Source organism: Protopterus annectens, chromosome 5.part0 (genome assembly GCF_019279795.1).
Source record: "Protopterus annectens isolate FY-2018-M chromosome 5.part0, PAN1.0, whole genome shotgun sequence".
Classification (NCBI taxonomy): domain Eukaryota; kingdom Metazoa; phylum Chordata; order Ceratodontiformes; family Protopteridae; genus Protopterus; species Protopterus annectens.
The window spans coordinates 643,003,593-643,020,276 of record NC_056735.1 but is presented as its reverse complement, the minus strand read 5'-3'; the positions used below and the strand labels follow the sequence as shown (position 1 = coordinate 643,020,276).

The 16,684-nt window shown below is 40.0% G+C and overlaps 1 protein-coding gene across 2 annotated transcripts in view; it reads left to right on the top strand.

Moving 5' to 3' along the window:
* LOC122802724 (interleukin-5 receptor subunit alpha-like) overlaps window positions 1-16,684 on the top strand; it is an 869,500-nt gene that overhangs the window by 667,224 nt on the left and 185,592 nt on the right. For both annotated transcript variants that reach the window (XM_044072485.1, XM_044072486.1), the window contains 2 exons: window positions 13,165-13,306; window positions 13,595-13,700. In XM_044072485.1, coding sequence (XP_043928420.1) covers window positions 13,165-13,306; window positions 13,595-13,700 — 248 coding nt within the window. The remainder of the gene's footprint in view (window positions 1-13,164; window positions 13,307-13,594; window positions 13,701-16,684) is intronic.

Below are 16,684 nucleotides of genomic sequence, written 5' to 3'. Positions count from 1 at the left end.
CATTTACCTAATATTCATTCACTGAATACAAACTTTATCCTAATAGGATCATACCACAGCCAGAGTTAGTATAATGTGTGTCATCATCATCTTCTTTCGGCTGTTCCCATTAGGGGTCACCACAGCAGATCATCTGTTTCCATTTCTTCCTGTCCTCTCCATCTTGCTGTGTCACACCAACCACCTGCATGTCCTCTCTCACCACATCCATAAACCTTATCTTAGGCCTTCCTCTTTTCCTGTTACCTGGTAGCTTCATCCTTAGCATCTTTTTCCCAATATACTCAGCATCCCTCCTCAGCACATGTCCAGACCAACGTAATCTTGCCTCTCTGGCTTTGTCTCCAAACCTTCCAACCTAGGCTGACCCTCTAATATACTTATTCCTAATCCTGTCCACCCTCATCACACCCAGTGCAAATCTTAACATCTTTAACTCTACAGTGTAAGAAACTTCTCTGTGTGGAAGATTTTCAGTCCATATATTTCTAGTTAATCACTGTATATTAATCAGATCAGACAATAGTAGTAGAAGTAGCGAATGTAAACTCAAGTCAAAAAGTAATAATAGAAAATATATAATTCTACAGCATTACTAAGTATTCGAAAGTAATCCAAGCAAGGCAGGCAGTCTGTTTCCAGTCGAAAATCCTTTATTAAGTACACAGACAAGTGATCCAAGTAAAACAAAAATAGAGTAATAATTTCCTCACAAGCTTTCTAAATATATATATACTTTTTATCAGGAATGGGAGTGGTTTATTGTGCTGTAAAACAAAGTGTTATTGGTACACATGTTAAATTCACATCCCTTCCCCCTTCAGTGCGACATTCGAGCTGGTCTCTACCACATCCAGCTCAAACTCCTGCCTTTTTGTCAATGCCACTGTCTCCAACCCATATAACATAGCTGGTCTCACTACCCTCTTGTAGACCTTCCCTTTCACTCTTACTGGTATTGGTCTGTCACAAATCAATCCTGACACTCTTCTCCACCCACTCCATCCTGCTTGTACTCTCTTCTTCACCTCTCTTCCACACTCACCGTTACTCTGAACTATTGATCCCAAGTATTTAAACTCATCCACCTTCACCACCTCTACTCCTTGCATCCTCACCATTCCTCTATCCTCCCTCTCATTCACACACATATATTCTGTCTTAGTCCTGCTGACCTTCATTCCTCTTCTCTCTAGAGCATATCTGCATCTCTCCAGGGTCTCCTCCACCTGTTCCCTACTCTCACTACAGATCACAATGTCATCTGCAAACATCATAGTCCTTGGGGACTCCTGTCTGATCTCGTCTGTCAACCTGTCCATCACCATTGCAAATAAGAAAGGGCTCAGAGCTGATCCTTGATGTAACCCCACCTCCACCTTAAATGCATCCGTCACTCCCACCGCAGACCACACCGGTATCACACTACCCTCGTACATATTCTGTACCACTTTTACATATTTTTCTGACACTCCTGACTTCCTCATACAATACCACAACTCCTCTCTAGGCACCCTGTCATATGCTTTCTCTAAGTCTACAAAAACACAATGCAACCCCTTCCGACATTCTCTGTACTTCTCCATCAACACTCTCAGAGCAAAGATTGCATCTGTAGTGCTCTTTCCCAGCATGAAACCACTGCTGATCACTAATCATCATGTCCCTTCTTAACCTTGCTTCCACTACTCTTTCCCATAACTTCATGCTGTGACTTATCAATTTAATCCCTCTGTAGTTACTACAGCTCTGCACATCACCCTTATTCTTAAAAATTGGTACCAAAACACTTTTTCTCCATTCCTCAGGCATCCTCTCACTTTCCAAGATTTCATTAAACAATCTGGTTAAAAACTCCACTGCCATTTCACCTAAACACCTCCATGCTTCCATAGGTATGTCATCTGGGCCAACAGCCTTTCCATTCTTCATTCTCTTCATAGCTATCCTTACTTCCTCCTTGCTAATCCATTGTACTTCATGATTCACTATCCCTACATCATCCAACCTTCTCTCCCACTCATTCTCTTCATTCATCAACCCCTCAAAGTATTCTTTCCATCTCCTCAACACACTCTCCTCGCTTGTGAGTATGTTTCCCTCATTATCCTTTATCACCTTTACCTGCTGCACATCTTTCCCTCTGTCTAGCCAATTGGTACAGGTCCTTTTCTCCCTCCTTAGTGTCCAACCTTTCATACAACTCTTCATATGCCTTATGCTTAGCCTTCGCCACCTCTCTCTTTGTCATGCACCTCATCTCCTTATACTCCTGTCTACTTTCTTCATCTCTGACAATCCCACTTCTTCTTTGCCAACCTCTTTCTCTGTATACTCTCCTGTACTTCCTCATTCCACCACCATGTCTCCTTGTCATCCTTCCTCTGTCCAGATGTGATACCAAGCACCTTTCTAGCCGTCTCCGTTACTAGCTCTGCTGCAGTTACCCAGCTATTTGGTAACTCTTCATTGCCACCCAGTGCCTGCCTTAACTCATCCCTGAACTCCACCTCACAATTACCCTTTTTCAATTTCCACCACTTGATCCTTGGTGCTGCCCTCACACTTCTCCTCCTCTTCTTGATAACCAACGTCGTCCTACAAACCGCTATCCTATGCTGCCTAACTACACTTTCTCCGGTCACCACATTACAGTCTCCAATCTCCTTCACACTGGCCCTTCTACATAAGATATAATCCAACTGTGTGCATCTTCCTCCACTCTTGTATGTCACCCTATGCTCCTCCCTCTTGTTAAAATACATATTCACCACAGCCATGTCCATCCTTTTTGCAAAATCCACTACCATTTGACCTTCTGCATTCCTTTGTTTAACACCATACCTACCCATCACTTCCTCATCCCCTCTGTTCCCTTCACCAACATGCCCATTGAAATCTGCTCCAGTCACCACTCTCTCACCCTTGGGTACAGTCATCACCACTTCATCCAATTCACTCCAAAATTTTTCTTTCTCATCCATTGCAGACCCAACTTGTAGAGCATATGCACTAACAACATTCATCATTACACCATCAATTTCCAGCTTCATAAACATCACTCTATCCGAAACTCTTTTCACCTCCAAAACACTCTCAGCATACTGTTTCTTCAGAATAACTCCTACGCCATTTCTCCTCCCATCCACACCTTGATAAAACAATTTGAACCCACCTCCGATACACCTAGCCTTACTCCCCTTCCATCTGGTCTCTTGCACACACAATATACCAACCTTCCTTCTGTCCATCATATCAGCTAGCTCTCTCCCTGTACCAGTCATACTGCCAACATTCAAAGTTCTGACCCTCATTACCACAGTCCTAGGCTTTCTCCTCACTTCCTGCCTTCGGCAATGTCTTCCGCCTCTTCTCCTCCTTTGGCCAACAGTAGCCCAATTTCCGCCAGCACCCTGTAGGCTAACAGTACTGGTGGCGGTCGTTGTTAACCCGAGCCTCAACCGATCCGGTATAAAAATCTTTCTTGGTGTCTGCATGAAATGTTTTTGTGAAGTTTTATGCCGGATGCCCTTTCTGACGCAACCCTCCCCATTTATCCGGGGACCAGCACAAAGAAAATGCACTGGCTTGTGCATCCCCAATGTGTGTAATCAAAGAATAAACATTCTTTCTTCTTTTTTTTACTTCTCACATGCATTACCCTAATCATGTTTAAACAGCAAATGGATTTAGGATAAAGTACATAATCAGTGAATGAATGATCTACTTTTATTTTCCCTTTCCCAAGCCTCCAATCATAAGTGACCCTTTAAGCACCATTATTCCATAATCAGACAGCATAAAACATGGGTGTGATACTTGAGGATATAGAGTCCTTCCACAAACACATTGAAAACACTATCAGGGTGGTCTCACAAAAACTCAAAGTGGCTTACAAAATGTCATACCTACTTATTCCAGAAACAAGAAAATCCATTGCCATTGAGACACTAATCCTATGGAATGAATACACCCTACCGAGCATTACTCCCATTTCTGGACAAAACATAACCCTACTATAAACCACTAGAAATAAGATTCTTAGGTTCATTTCTCTTGCTAAATCAAATTAAAATCATTGCTATATATACAAATTATCAAAAATGCTATCAGTTGCCATCAGAGCCACGTACCTTCTTAACATCATAGGAATAATGAGAAATACAAGACTATTAGACTAGAGTCCATTTGTGTTTTCCCAGTAATCACCCTCAGTCTCTACCAGCCTTTTCAAGGAGGTCAAGGTCTGTAAGTCCCAGAGTGTGTTTTAGGGTAACAATACAATTGTTAAAGCTATGTTTGAAGGCTATCCAGGAGCCCCACTGTTTAACATGCAAGTGGAGTCTATTCCAGAGGCAAGGAGAGGCACTTGGTAATGAATCAATGTCTATATTACCTGAAGTATACTGAGTTCTCTTGTTCTAGTTTTGACTGGCACATCAAGAAAAAAAAGAGGTCTTGGATAATGGGCTCCATGAGTTTGTAGAAAGCAAGGCACACATCCCCAGGGTCTATATGTCCCTGACATTCAAATTACTGAAAGACCATTGTTGCCTTCTCCTAGCAAACACATTGGCCCAGAATCCAAAAGACTTGCTCTCACAGTAAGTGACCACTTACATTAATACCAGGCTGATACCAGGTGTTTTGGAATCTGATCTCCATAGCAAGCCTATTTATAGATAGGCATTATACCTACAGTATATAAGTAATTTACACTGTAAGCAGATCTGTCAGGGCAGACTTACACCTGGAGCAACTATTTTGGAATCTGGCCCATTATTAGTTCAGTGTTCAAGTAATTGCTTTTGTAATAGAAACTACCTTAAGCTGAAGAGGCCACAATTCGCTCTAGCAATCTGTGTGAGATCTTTTCACAAACTTGGTTCAGCAGCATGGGATTCTTTTAGCAAAACTAACTGAACTAGACAGCGTCTTGCTCTTTAAAGAGAAATTAAAATTTTAAATGAAACCACCAAAAACAGTGTGTTTTATTACATTATTTCGATTCCTGGTCTTTTGGTAGTGGTTTACAACAGTAACTAAAATCTTATCTATGCCAAGAATGCAAATGCAGCTGTTTCTGGGATGTCAATTAATTTTACTCAAGTACTCTTTTCCCTCTGCCTGATTCTTTGTAGTTCATTCAATGTATGACTAATCCTGTGAACTACATATGTAATGATGTATACAGTTAATATCCTTCTTACTGTAGCTCCTCTCACTATCTTTGTAAATAGTTGCACTATGTATATCTTTACTTTTAGCTGTTTATGAATGTTTTTCACATAATAATTATTTGCGTTTTCAGTTGTTTGCCTAAATTTGTAATTATTTTCTCATACTAGCTGATATATTTTATACTACTGTTGCTTTTTCTGTGCTGTATATATATTCAACTTTATTCATTCGTACTCGCTGTGTTACCAATATATTTATCTTCAACAGTAATATGCAATATATGCAACTGATATGTCAAAGCCTTATGCTGAAAAGAGTCCTGTACCACCAGTCCACTCACCCAATTAAACAAACAAATAAAAATATAAATAACTTTAGCACTCAAACCATTCATTTCACAGTCAAGCACTTGCTTAAAGCTCATAGCAAGCACTAATTAACCCTAGCACTAGACCCCCCTATACTGTCCAGAAGGACAAGGCTTTCTATTTGTCCCCACCAGTCAATCAGAAAAACAGCTTACTTTACATATTCCGGCATGCCCAAAGGGCAGTTTCCGGTGTACTCTCCAGTCCAACTGGTGAATCTGGGCATTTTGAGGCAATGTTACAACTGCCTCATGTACACAGACAACCCTCTCCTCCTACCACCAAACACTAATATATGCAAGAGATGCAATTATACAGCAAAACTGGAGGCAAAGCTCTCTCAACCCAAGACTGAAACTGACAGTCAAGAGGAGAAGGATAATACTTGCAACACACCACCAGTCTCACATAGACCTAATAAACCAACACCGGCAAATAACACACATGAATACATGAAAACATACTCGAAGGCTCTAAATAAAAATCTGCAAATGCAACAGAGAGCTCCAAAGCAGACATCCAAGCAACCTCCACACCCCATCACCAACTATGAAACACATACTTCACATAATCAGTGTACCACGCAATCACAGCTTTTAAGGCAAAATAACATACCCAACACACTAGTAATAGGCGACTCTATAGTCAGGCACACTGATGTCCCACTAACTAGGCTGGACAAGGAGAAGGTTACAGTTAGCTGCCTGTCAGGTGCCAGGATCCGCCACATAAGACAAGCACTCAGGTCACTCCAAAAGAAGTACAAATACGACTCTGTCATTGTCCATGTTGGTGTGAATAACCTGAGACATACCTCCCTGGACTACATGAAAAGAGGCATGGAAGAGCTCTCTGATCATGTATTCCAGGCCGGTATGACCCTGACCCTGAGTAGCATCCTGCCCTCACCAAGAATGATGCCACAGTATAAAGAAAAAATGATCAGTTTCAACAGTTGGCTAAGTTTCTGGTGTCATTCAAAGGAGATTCATTATCTGTCCGCCTGGGATGACATGCTCGACAAGCCACGTTGCTTACCAAGAGATGGCTTACACCTGTCACCCTTAGGCTTTTGAACACTGGCCAAGGCTCTTGCCGCCCCCCTAGTGCCTTTTTTAGGCAAGGCTCAAAAGACAAACCCACCACCATAAATAGCAAAAGTAACCAAAAACTGAGGGTAATGCTACTCAACGCCAGAAGTCTAAACCTCAAAATGCACGCACTCGAGGCACTCCTCAGTATGGAGAACACTAACATCTGTGCAGTAACAGAAACCTGGTTTAAGGCTCCTGAGAGTACTCCAGCACTACTAGGCTATAACTCATACCATACCTTTCAGCCACAGAACCAGGACCGAAACAGAAAAGGTGGGGGTGTATCCATATTCATCAAGGATACCCACATCTCCAGGTTAGTGACGCAGCACAATGCATCAGAGATCATCCATGTGCAACTAACAATGGGCAAAACTGCAGCCCAAATTGTAGCTTGCTACAGATCACCCACCATGACCCAGGACCCCCATTACGCATTTCTGGAGACACTGGGAAATATGAAGGTCCTACCAAACACCCTAATACTGGGTGATTTCAATTACCCAAACATAAACTGGGAGAACTACTCAAGTACTAACTCCCTTGCCCAACGCTTCCAAGAATTTATAAACTCTAATGCCCTGGATCAACTGGCCAACACCCCCACCAGAGGGAACAACATATTGTACCTGGTCATCACCAACATGGGCGACCGGTGTTCCACACTGGAGGTCAACCCCTCGCTGGTTAGATCAGATCATAGTATAATCACTCTGGATATCCACATTCCGCCCCCACCCCCGGTCAAGGAAACCACCTTGAAAAACTTTTCAAAAGCAAACTTCACATTACTTAAGACCAAGGTGGAAAGGTTCACAGCCCCCATGCTAAAGGGCAATGCTGTCCAAGCTGCTGAAACCTTTATAAAGACAGTCTATGAGCATCTGCAAGAATGCATGGATCGTGATATCCCAAGTAAAACCAAGACTCACTCCTCCAAGAAAAGGAAACCAGTCTGGTGGACCCCTGCCATTAACAAGCTATACAACAGAAGGAGGAAACTAGTACAGAAAAGCGTAAAATCCCAAGAAGGAAAGACATCCCTGATCAGTATCAGCAAGAAACTATGATTCCTCATTAAATCATCCAAGGCTAGTTTCGAAAGAAAAATTGCCAATGACTCCAAAGATAACCACAAAGCGTTCTTTAGCTATGTCAAGAACCTAAGTGGAAACTCTCAGATCTGCTCTGAGTTAGTGCAGAATGGCACAAAATACACTGAACCAACTGATATTGCCAACATTCTGGCAGACAGGTTTAGTGAAAACTTCACCCCCCTTTCACCCCCTAAAGGGCCCATAACCATACCAGTAGAATGTAGGACCCCATCAGTCAGTGACACACAGGTTAAAACAGCCCTGTCCAAAGCCAAAAACACAGCTTCAATGGGACCGGACGGTGTCCCAGGCTGTGTCTTACAAGAGCTCCAAAATGAACTAACCCTTCACCTAAACACACTGTTCAAATTCAGCCTCTTTACAGGCTACGTACTCACAGAGTAGCGCAAAGCTACAGTTATCCAGCTCCACAAAGGGATGGAGCCACAACAGACCCTGGGAACTATTGCCCTATAAGCCTGTCTAGCCTGGTCTGCAAGGCTATGGAGCGCATCATCATGGAACTCATTAACAGAGACATTGAGAAACTCCAAACCTTGGACCCTACCCAGTTTGGCTTTGTTAAGGGCAGATCATGCCTCCTAAACCTGGTGGACTTCTTTGAGACAGTTACCAAGGCATTAGATGAGGGAAAGGAGGTCCACACAGCCTACCTAGACCTCGCAAAGGCTTTCAACACCATTCCCCATTCTAGTATTATAGACAAGCTCACCAGCTTGAACATAAACCCTTGTGTCATGAGATGGGTTGCCAACTGGCTCATGGATAGAACTCACATGTTGAGAGTTGCTGGCTCTACGTCCGACTCTAAACCAGTTACAAGTGGCGTCCCCCAGGGCTCAGTCCTAGGACCCCTCCTGTCCGGTATATACTTCTCAGAGGTACAGGCAAGTATAGGAGGACTATGGCTGACCAAGTTTGCAGACGACTGCAAACTAGGGGTCATAATTGATTCTCCGGCTGATACAGGCACCCTCCAGAAGGGTCTCACTGAGACGGATACCTAGTGTCAAAATCATGGCCTCAAGCTAAATGCCAAAAAGTGCATAATTATCCCCTTTGGAAAAAAACAAAGTACTCGCAAACTACCACATAGGTGGTAGTCCCCTAAATACAGAAAATGTAATAAGGGATCTGTGGACCCAAGTAGATAGTAATCTCTCCCTTGATAATCATATTGCCAAGGTGGTTAGAAAATCCTTCTATGTGGCCCACCTAATCACAAAAGGGTTTGCATCTATAACAAAAGAGGTTATTGTGCCTCTCTACTCATCACTCATTCGACCCATCATAGAATACAATGCCCCATTTGGGATGTACCTTACAAGACACCTGCAACAGCTGGAAAGACCAGAAAAGTACCTCAGCAAGAGGATTACTGGCCTCAAACAGATGCCCTATGCAGCCCGACTCAAGAAACTCCAACTGTACTCGGTTGCATATCGCTTACTCAGAGGTGATCTCTGCCTGACATACAAGCCATGTCCAACCCAGAATTGATGGACATACTCCACCTAAAAAAAAACAAATCCCGGAGAGCCAAACGGTCTAGAGATATAAACCTCACTACAATGATAAATAGGACATGCTGGAGGGATAGATTCCTGTCCCGGAGACTCCCCATGCTTTGGAACAGGATTCCAATATACATCAGGCAGAGCCCCTCACTAACACTCTTCAAGAGCAACCTTGACTGGTGGATGGGAAACAAAAAATTTACCCCGGGGATCACTGCAGTGGCTCTGCTGGACAGTGGCACAGGGAACTAATGGCTCTGCTGGACAGAGGCACAGGGAACTAATCTAAGGGGGTGGCGAAAGCCAACACATTCTGGCTAGGCTTATAAATGCCCTTGGACAGATAGTCTAGTACTTACCTATGAACCTATGAATACAATGCAGCTTTTTGTAGGGCCCACACACAGTCATGATGATCAGTGGGTTCTCAGCAACCATAAGTTTTGCAGATGCCTAATTCTGACTCTAAGGCTGTGAACACTCTGCTAGATGAGTACTCATTTCTGGCCCTTCCTCTGCTTTTGTTAGGACACTCTTTCTTCATTGGTTATTAGTCTTGTTATCAAGATGCAAACCTTCACCAAAGCATCCATTCCCTTCTACCATCCCTGGCAAACTCATCCAGTCCCAAATCACTAGTTGATCTTCAATTTTATTTATCATCACAATCCAGATTTTATCTGCCTGTGCCAAGCAATTAGCTGCTGTTTTGTTTTACACTTTAAAACTCCACAAAAGAGACCACATTCTTAGCAGAGAAAAGTGTAGGCATCAAATATTTTATTCTTTAATCCCTTGTAGACTTCATATTGTAAAGCAAACATCAGCGTTCAGATGAGCTCTTCCTCTGTGTTTCTTCCTCATTCAAAATGGCATTTTTTCAACATTAGTGATCTGGTAATTGACATCAAAACATTTCAGTGTGTCACCACAGGATTATAGTCAATTAAGAGTCAAGTTAAAACTATTAAATCTTGTATATTATGTACCAGTTCACCCAGTCCTAACCACAGTCTATCCTACTGCTGTTCAAATGCATACACAGGTTTATCTAGAAACATAGCTCTCTACAAATAAACTAAGCCATGGGCTTCTCCCAGCAAACTCAACAGTTTCTGCCTGCATATATTTAGCTTATGCATGATATAATTCTATCTAAATCCAAACTGCTGATTACACCTGAATTCCTCCATCAATAAAGGTAGGCCCTCACCAGTGAGGATAATTATTTTTGGTAACATGTTAGCAAAGAATAATACATCATCTGTGTGGGGCCCATTTGTCATCTTTTTATTTAGCATAGTGAATTTGCCTATCTTCCATCTTGGTTTCTGAGCTTAGCCCATTATTCTAGCCTAGTCCTTTGCTGAACAAAAGCCATTTATTTATTGAGGACAAACTATATAATATGCAGTCACTGACTTAGACTACCTAAGCATCTACAGTGTTTCTTAGTCGTGTAGATTCTGTAAAATCACCATATCAGGATGTATCTTTACAAATGTCCTAACACTGAGCTTCATTGGCATAAATGGGCAGAACTCTTGCCAGCAACTCAAGAAAATGGATTTTCTTTAGCAGTTCTTGTACCCATTGCAGCTGTTGTGATGGGGAAGATAATACTGAAAAGGTTTTCACCACTTGCCTAGTTTAGGAGGGGGCCTGAGATGGTGTGCCTATAGTATCAGTCAGTATTTCGGTGGAGGACATACTGCTGCTATGATCCAGGTTAAAATCAGAGTTGTGAGTGGAAGTTCATTTAAGGTATATGGGCAGTCCTTCTGGCAGCATGCTTCTTGGTCCCAGGGTAAGGATTATCTAGTGATCATATCTCAGGGCATGATTAGCCTTATAACATGAGGTAAGCCTCTACACACTACAATTGTGAATCCTGGGTTTGCTACCTCGCCCACTCAAAATCATTACTGATAGAAAAGGCAACTATTGGTGACAATAGCCCAGAGGGTTTAAACACACGAATGAATGGCATGAATAGCAGGTCCTAATAGGAATGTAGTCTGGGAAGTCATGTGGCCAAAATGACCAACCACAAGTAAGGATGTCCACATGAAATGAAAAAATAAAGTCATAACATTGTGCCACTTAAAAGAAGAGTTTGATCGGCTAACATTAACCATTAAAAACTGGCAACAAATCAAGAGATGTTAATACAGTATTCAATGAATAATGATAGAAATTAATAGTACATACACATATACATGTTCACACAGGCACACGCGCGCGCACACACACACACACACACACACACACACACACACACACACACACACACACACACACATACACACACACACGCACACTGCTTAAATAAAGCAACTTGGTACATGACAGCCCACATATTTTAATTACCACACAAAAATATCATTTTGCTAGGGATGAACAAGGTGCTATTTACTATTATAAGTTTTACACCAAGAGCTAATAAGTTGTATAACTCAACTCTCCATTATCTTTAGGGCTGTCCCTTATATTGCTTCATAATTTTGCTTTTCCCCTCTTTAAATCAGTGATACTTTGAGAAGGTGGTTGTTGATTTTAGTAAAATAGTAACATTTATTGTAATTAGTGCATGCATTTACTTCAGAAAAAAAGTATGTTAATTCATATATTTGCAACTTTGTAAATTAGTGGTATTATTATTTAAAAAGAGACCCTAATTTGTTGGCTTGCATGTTGAGCACATATTCCAAAAAAGTAGCCTTTGCTGACCAAGTCTACATAACTTGCTGCTGGCCTAGGAAATGCGTTCTCATTTCTGTAGCATCAGTCAATATTCTGCCGAGCATTAAGTTAAGGTGAACTTCTACCATCCTACCTCATAAGTTTCAAGTGCATCTCAAAAAACATATGATAGAGCAAAGCTACTGAAGTTTGACCTTGCACATAGGAAAAAAGGAATCTTTTAGCGGGGTTGCATTATAAGCTAATCCATCAACCTCATCCCCATTTTTTGCAAGATGGAGATATTCCCCAGTATCCTTTTATTGATTTTTTTCTGATCAAAGTAACATTTTAGTGATTCTTGACTGAGAGGAGAGTAGCTTCATCACTACTTTGACCATGTCTGTTGAAGTATAGAAGACCAATATAAAGATACTGCATAACAACATATTTTCTGACCCCACTGATTTCTATTTTTTCATTACAGATCCAGAGTTCATCTTGGTTCCACTTGATGTTAAGATTATCAGTAACTATAAATGAATGATTTTGTATAGGTCACTGGTATTTCTGATTACTAAGTGCTACTGTGGCATTGCAAATATCAAGAATTGTAGCTGAAGCTGTACTAGGTCAAGGGTTCAGTTCAGTGTGACATCTCCAATTGTGGAATTCAAGAGTTATGAAATTGTTTTCTGTACAAGCCGGGAGGACTGTAAGAGCACAGAATGCATAACTCTATGTCATATTGACTCAATGAAACCCATGGCAGTCTTGCAAGCTAACTACTCCATCATAAATCACTAGTGATGAAGCAAGATGACTGAAAATCATCATCAATTCCTAGTGTTTACTGAGTTTTACTGGAGGTTGTAACAGAGCTTTGAACAATTACAAGGCTCATACTGAAGAACGGAATGGTGCCTAGGAAAAGGACAGTAAATGTCATATGATATGTTTTTACATTACACAGTGTCTGTCAACATCTTTAAATTGATAAGCATTGTGCAGGCTACAGAGAGAACTATTTCATAAATTGATTGCACTGTAATGTAAATTAATCTAAGTAAATTACGAAATAAAGGGAAGAAATGGAAATGTCACTAAGTTTATTAAATAAAAATACACTTTAATGGACTGTAAATCTACCATTGATAGTCTGAAAACTGTATACATGTTTCATGACTGGACGTATGTTTTTCAGGTCATTAATATCAGTCAGCAGAAATATTTAAAGTATCCCTTTGAAAGCCCTACAGACCTATTACTTAAAATAAGGGCAAAGATAAACATCTATTGTACTACTAACAAATACTGGAGTGATTGGAATGAAGAAATATATAGAGGTAAGTGTAAAGAAAATTAGAACTGCAGTTATAGTGATTTTGTTTCTGGCAAAAATAGTAGATTTTAGTACATTATACAATATACCTGTATGTTATCTTTAACTGTACAAGATAATTTCACACAATATTTTTAAATACAAATGTTTTGCTCTCATATAAGTTAAAATCTAAATAAAACAAAATACATACCAGTTTGGAAGCCCTCAGATTTTCTTCTCTTTCAGTTATAGCATTTTATTAAACTGTCACAGCAGTTCTTGATATATTTAAATTATTGTACCCTTTTAGAATGCCCTAAAGGCAGTGTCCCCACTGGAGAGATTAAATTGTACCTGGTACTGACATTTATTGCTGTACTATCTATACTATCTGTCGGATGGATTATCAGCAAAAGGTACAGTAACACAATTGTTTTTGTTTTATTTAGACATTCATACTTCTAATATTTTAATAATTTTAGTAAATAGCTATCTATTGGTGAATACACTGAAGAAAAAAAAACAGTTTATTACACACTTGCCTTACTAGTTGTCTTTTTACATTACTGTCTTCACTGTTTGATAACTTCTTTCATGGTTTAATTATGCTACAGTCCTTTGGTACATTTGATATGTAGTATTGCTTATACAAAATAGTATATCTGCTGTTAAAATCCTTAAAAATGCCACATATTCAAGGCTTGCTGGGTATTTCTTGAATGCTATGTTTAGAAAACATTCTTAATACCTGAAGAATAATATGTGTCTTAAATGGAGTAAAACAGAACAGCCATCAAATGACTTCCTACTGGAAGTTCAGGGCTCAGTAATGCAAGTCCCAAAAATTATGAGTTAAGTGAAATTTAGCAAAACTACTAATGGACTTTGAAAGTCACTGTTACCCCTTCAAAGCAGTTTTTAGGGGATACATCCCCTGCACCCCCAATGTGGGGCTTCATTTTCCACATTCATACTTCTGATATATATATATATATATATATATATATATATATATATATATATATATATATTAACATGAAGAACAATGTACCTCTAGGAATGGAAAATACTCCAAGATACAGCAGTTTTGGTGCTGGTATATCCATTCATCTACAGCCCCTTTTCCCATTTTTGCACATGGGGTTGGGTTGTCACTTCAACTGTGACAATCATCTCGATTTAAGGTTCACACTGCCAGGTGGCTAGTCTGGCCACAGTTGATCTTCCATACCACACACACACACACACACACACACACACACACACACACACACACACACACACACATACACACTCATACCTATGGCCAGTTTAGACTGTCCAATGCACCTACTGCATGTCTTTGGAATGTAAGAGGAAAATGGACCATATGGAGAAATAGTATATATTTTCCTGTAATCACAATTAAGTTATTGCATTTCCAAAGATTGCAGTTACAGCCCCAGAACATACAATAAGAAGCCCTTCAAATAAGTCAGGGAATACAGCGTATTGAAGCTATAACACCTGTCAGTTCTTCGAATACAGAATGATGCAGGAGCGAATCAGACTGAAGTAAAGGTTAACCCATGCCTGATTTGGCTCTGTAAGATTTTAACTGATGCCTTTTTTATCACTCACAGATACTGCACATGGGGTAGCACTTTTGCAGCAGATATTTTGGTTTAGAAAGCATAAAGAAAACTGGGAGTTATTTTCAAGAAATAATAAGCTTTCCAAATGTTTGCTTGTTTATCTATTTATTTACTTAAGATTTTTATAGCTGAGATACAGTACTGTTTTCTCAGAACCATTTTCAGAACCTGCCCAAGAGAACATACTCATGAAATATATTATAGTTAAAAAGTTGTGGCATATACACGGAAGTATGAAAAAAACAAAGAAAGCTTAATAGAAATAATGAATAACAGAGTGAAAAAATCAATATATAAATATTTAAGTACAAAGAAAATACAATAAGATGAGAAAGCACAAATCTGCATAAATCTCAGATGCCAGTTTTTCCTCATTCAACAGAAGAATTCTCTTCACAAATTGTCGTCCTCATGTATTGCAAAGTTCTTTATGGTGGTTAAATAAACAATGTATGCAGTATGCCTAAGGAAATACAAAAAAGTTATAAGGGATATTCAAAAACACATAACCGACTGCATAATCCTGTTTATAGCTCAGTGCCTTATGAGGTAGGGATTCAAAGACCACTGTAATATTACAACAGTATGAAGTCATTGCTGAGAAGCATAGCAGAGGTTTGTTGGACAATGTTGCATGCAAATGCAGCAGTGGAAGTCTGTGGCTAATGAAAACTAGTCCCATATTCTACCCCAGAGCCTTATACTGAGATCACAGTAGCACCTTAGAGCAATTCAAAAACAAGCTCTACAGTGCTACTTTAGGGCAGGGCAGGGCAGTGCAGCGAGGACTGAATGCAATAGGTATGCCGTGAACATCCCTTGTTGTCTATAGCAGCAGTGTGTCTGTGGCATTGCTGTAGATTAAGGTTTTGTGTGTGTGTGTGTGTGTGTGTGTGTGTGTGTGTGTGTGTGTGTGTGTGTGTGTGTGTGTGTGTGAGAGTGTGTGCTCGCATGTGTTTGTAGCAGTATGTGTATGTACCTGCCTGTGCAACAGTGCTAATAGGAGAAATATTTAATGCAGTTATTCTAACTACATTGTGTTGTATTCAGAGATGTACAAAGGAGTTGTTAATCAGATTTACTCAATGTGATATTTATACATCTCTGAATTGCTACTTATCTTTAAAGTGTTATTACAGCATTATAGCAAAATACTATTACAGGTAAGGAGCTAACTTCTCTGGGTAATCTCATAGGACTTATTCAGTTGTGTCGGAATGCTACATACAGTGGATATAAAAAGTTTACATACGCATGTTAAAATGCCATTTTTTTGTGACATGAAAAAATGAGACCACAATAAATAATTTCAGAACTTTTCCCACCTTTAATGTGACCTATAACCTGTACAATTCAATTAAAAACAAACAAATCTGTTAGGGGAAAAATATAAAAAATAAAAAATGTACAATAAGCTGGTTGCATAAGTGTGCACACCCTTAAAATAATACTTTCTTGAAGTACCTTTTGATTTAATTACAGCATTCAGTCTTCTTGGGTACACACCTGCCATCAATTAAAGAGACTGTGATTAACCCCAAATAAAGTACAGCTGTCCTAATAGGATTTTCCTGACATTTACTCAGTTGCCTGCTACAGCAAAAGCCATGGTTCACAGAGAGCTTATAAAGCATAAAGGGATCTCATTGTTGAAAGGAATTAGTCAGGAGGAGGGTACAAAAACATTTCCACAGCGTTGGATATACCATGGAACACAGTGAAGATGGTCATAAAAAAGTAGCAAAAATATGGGACAATAGTGACGT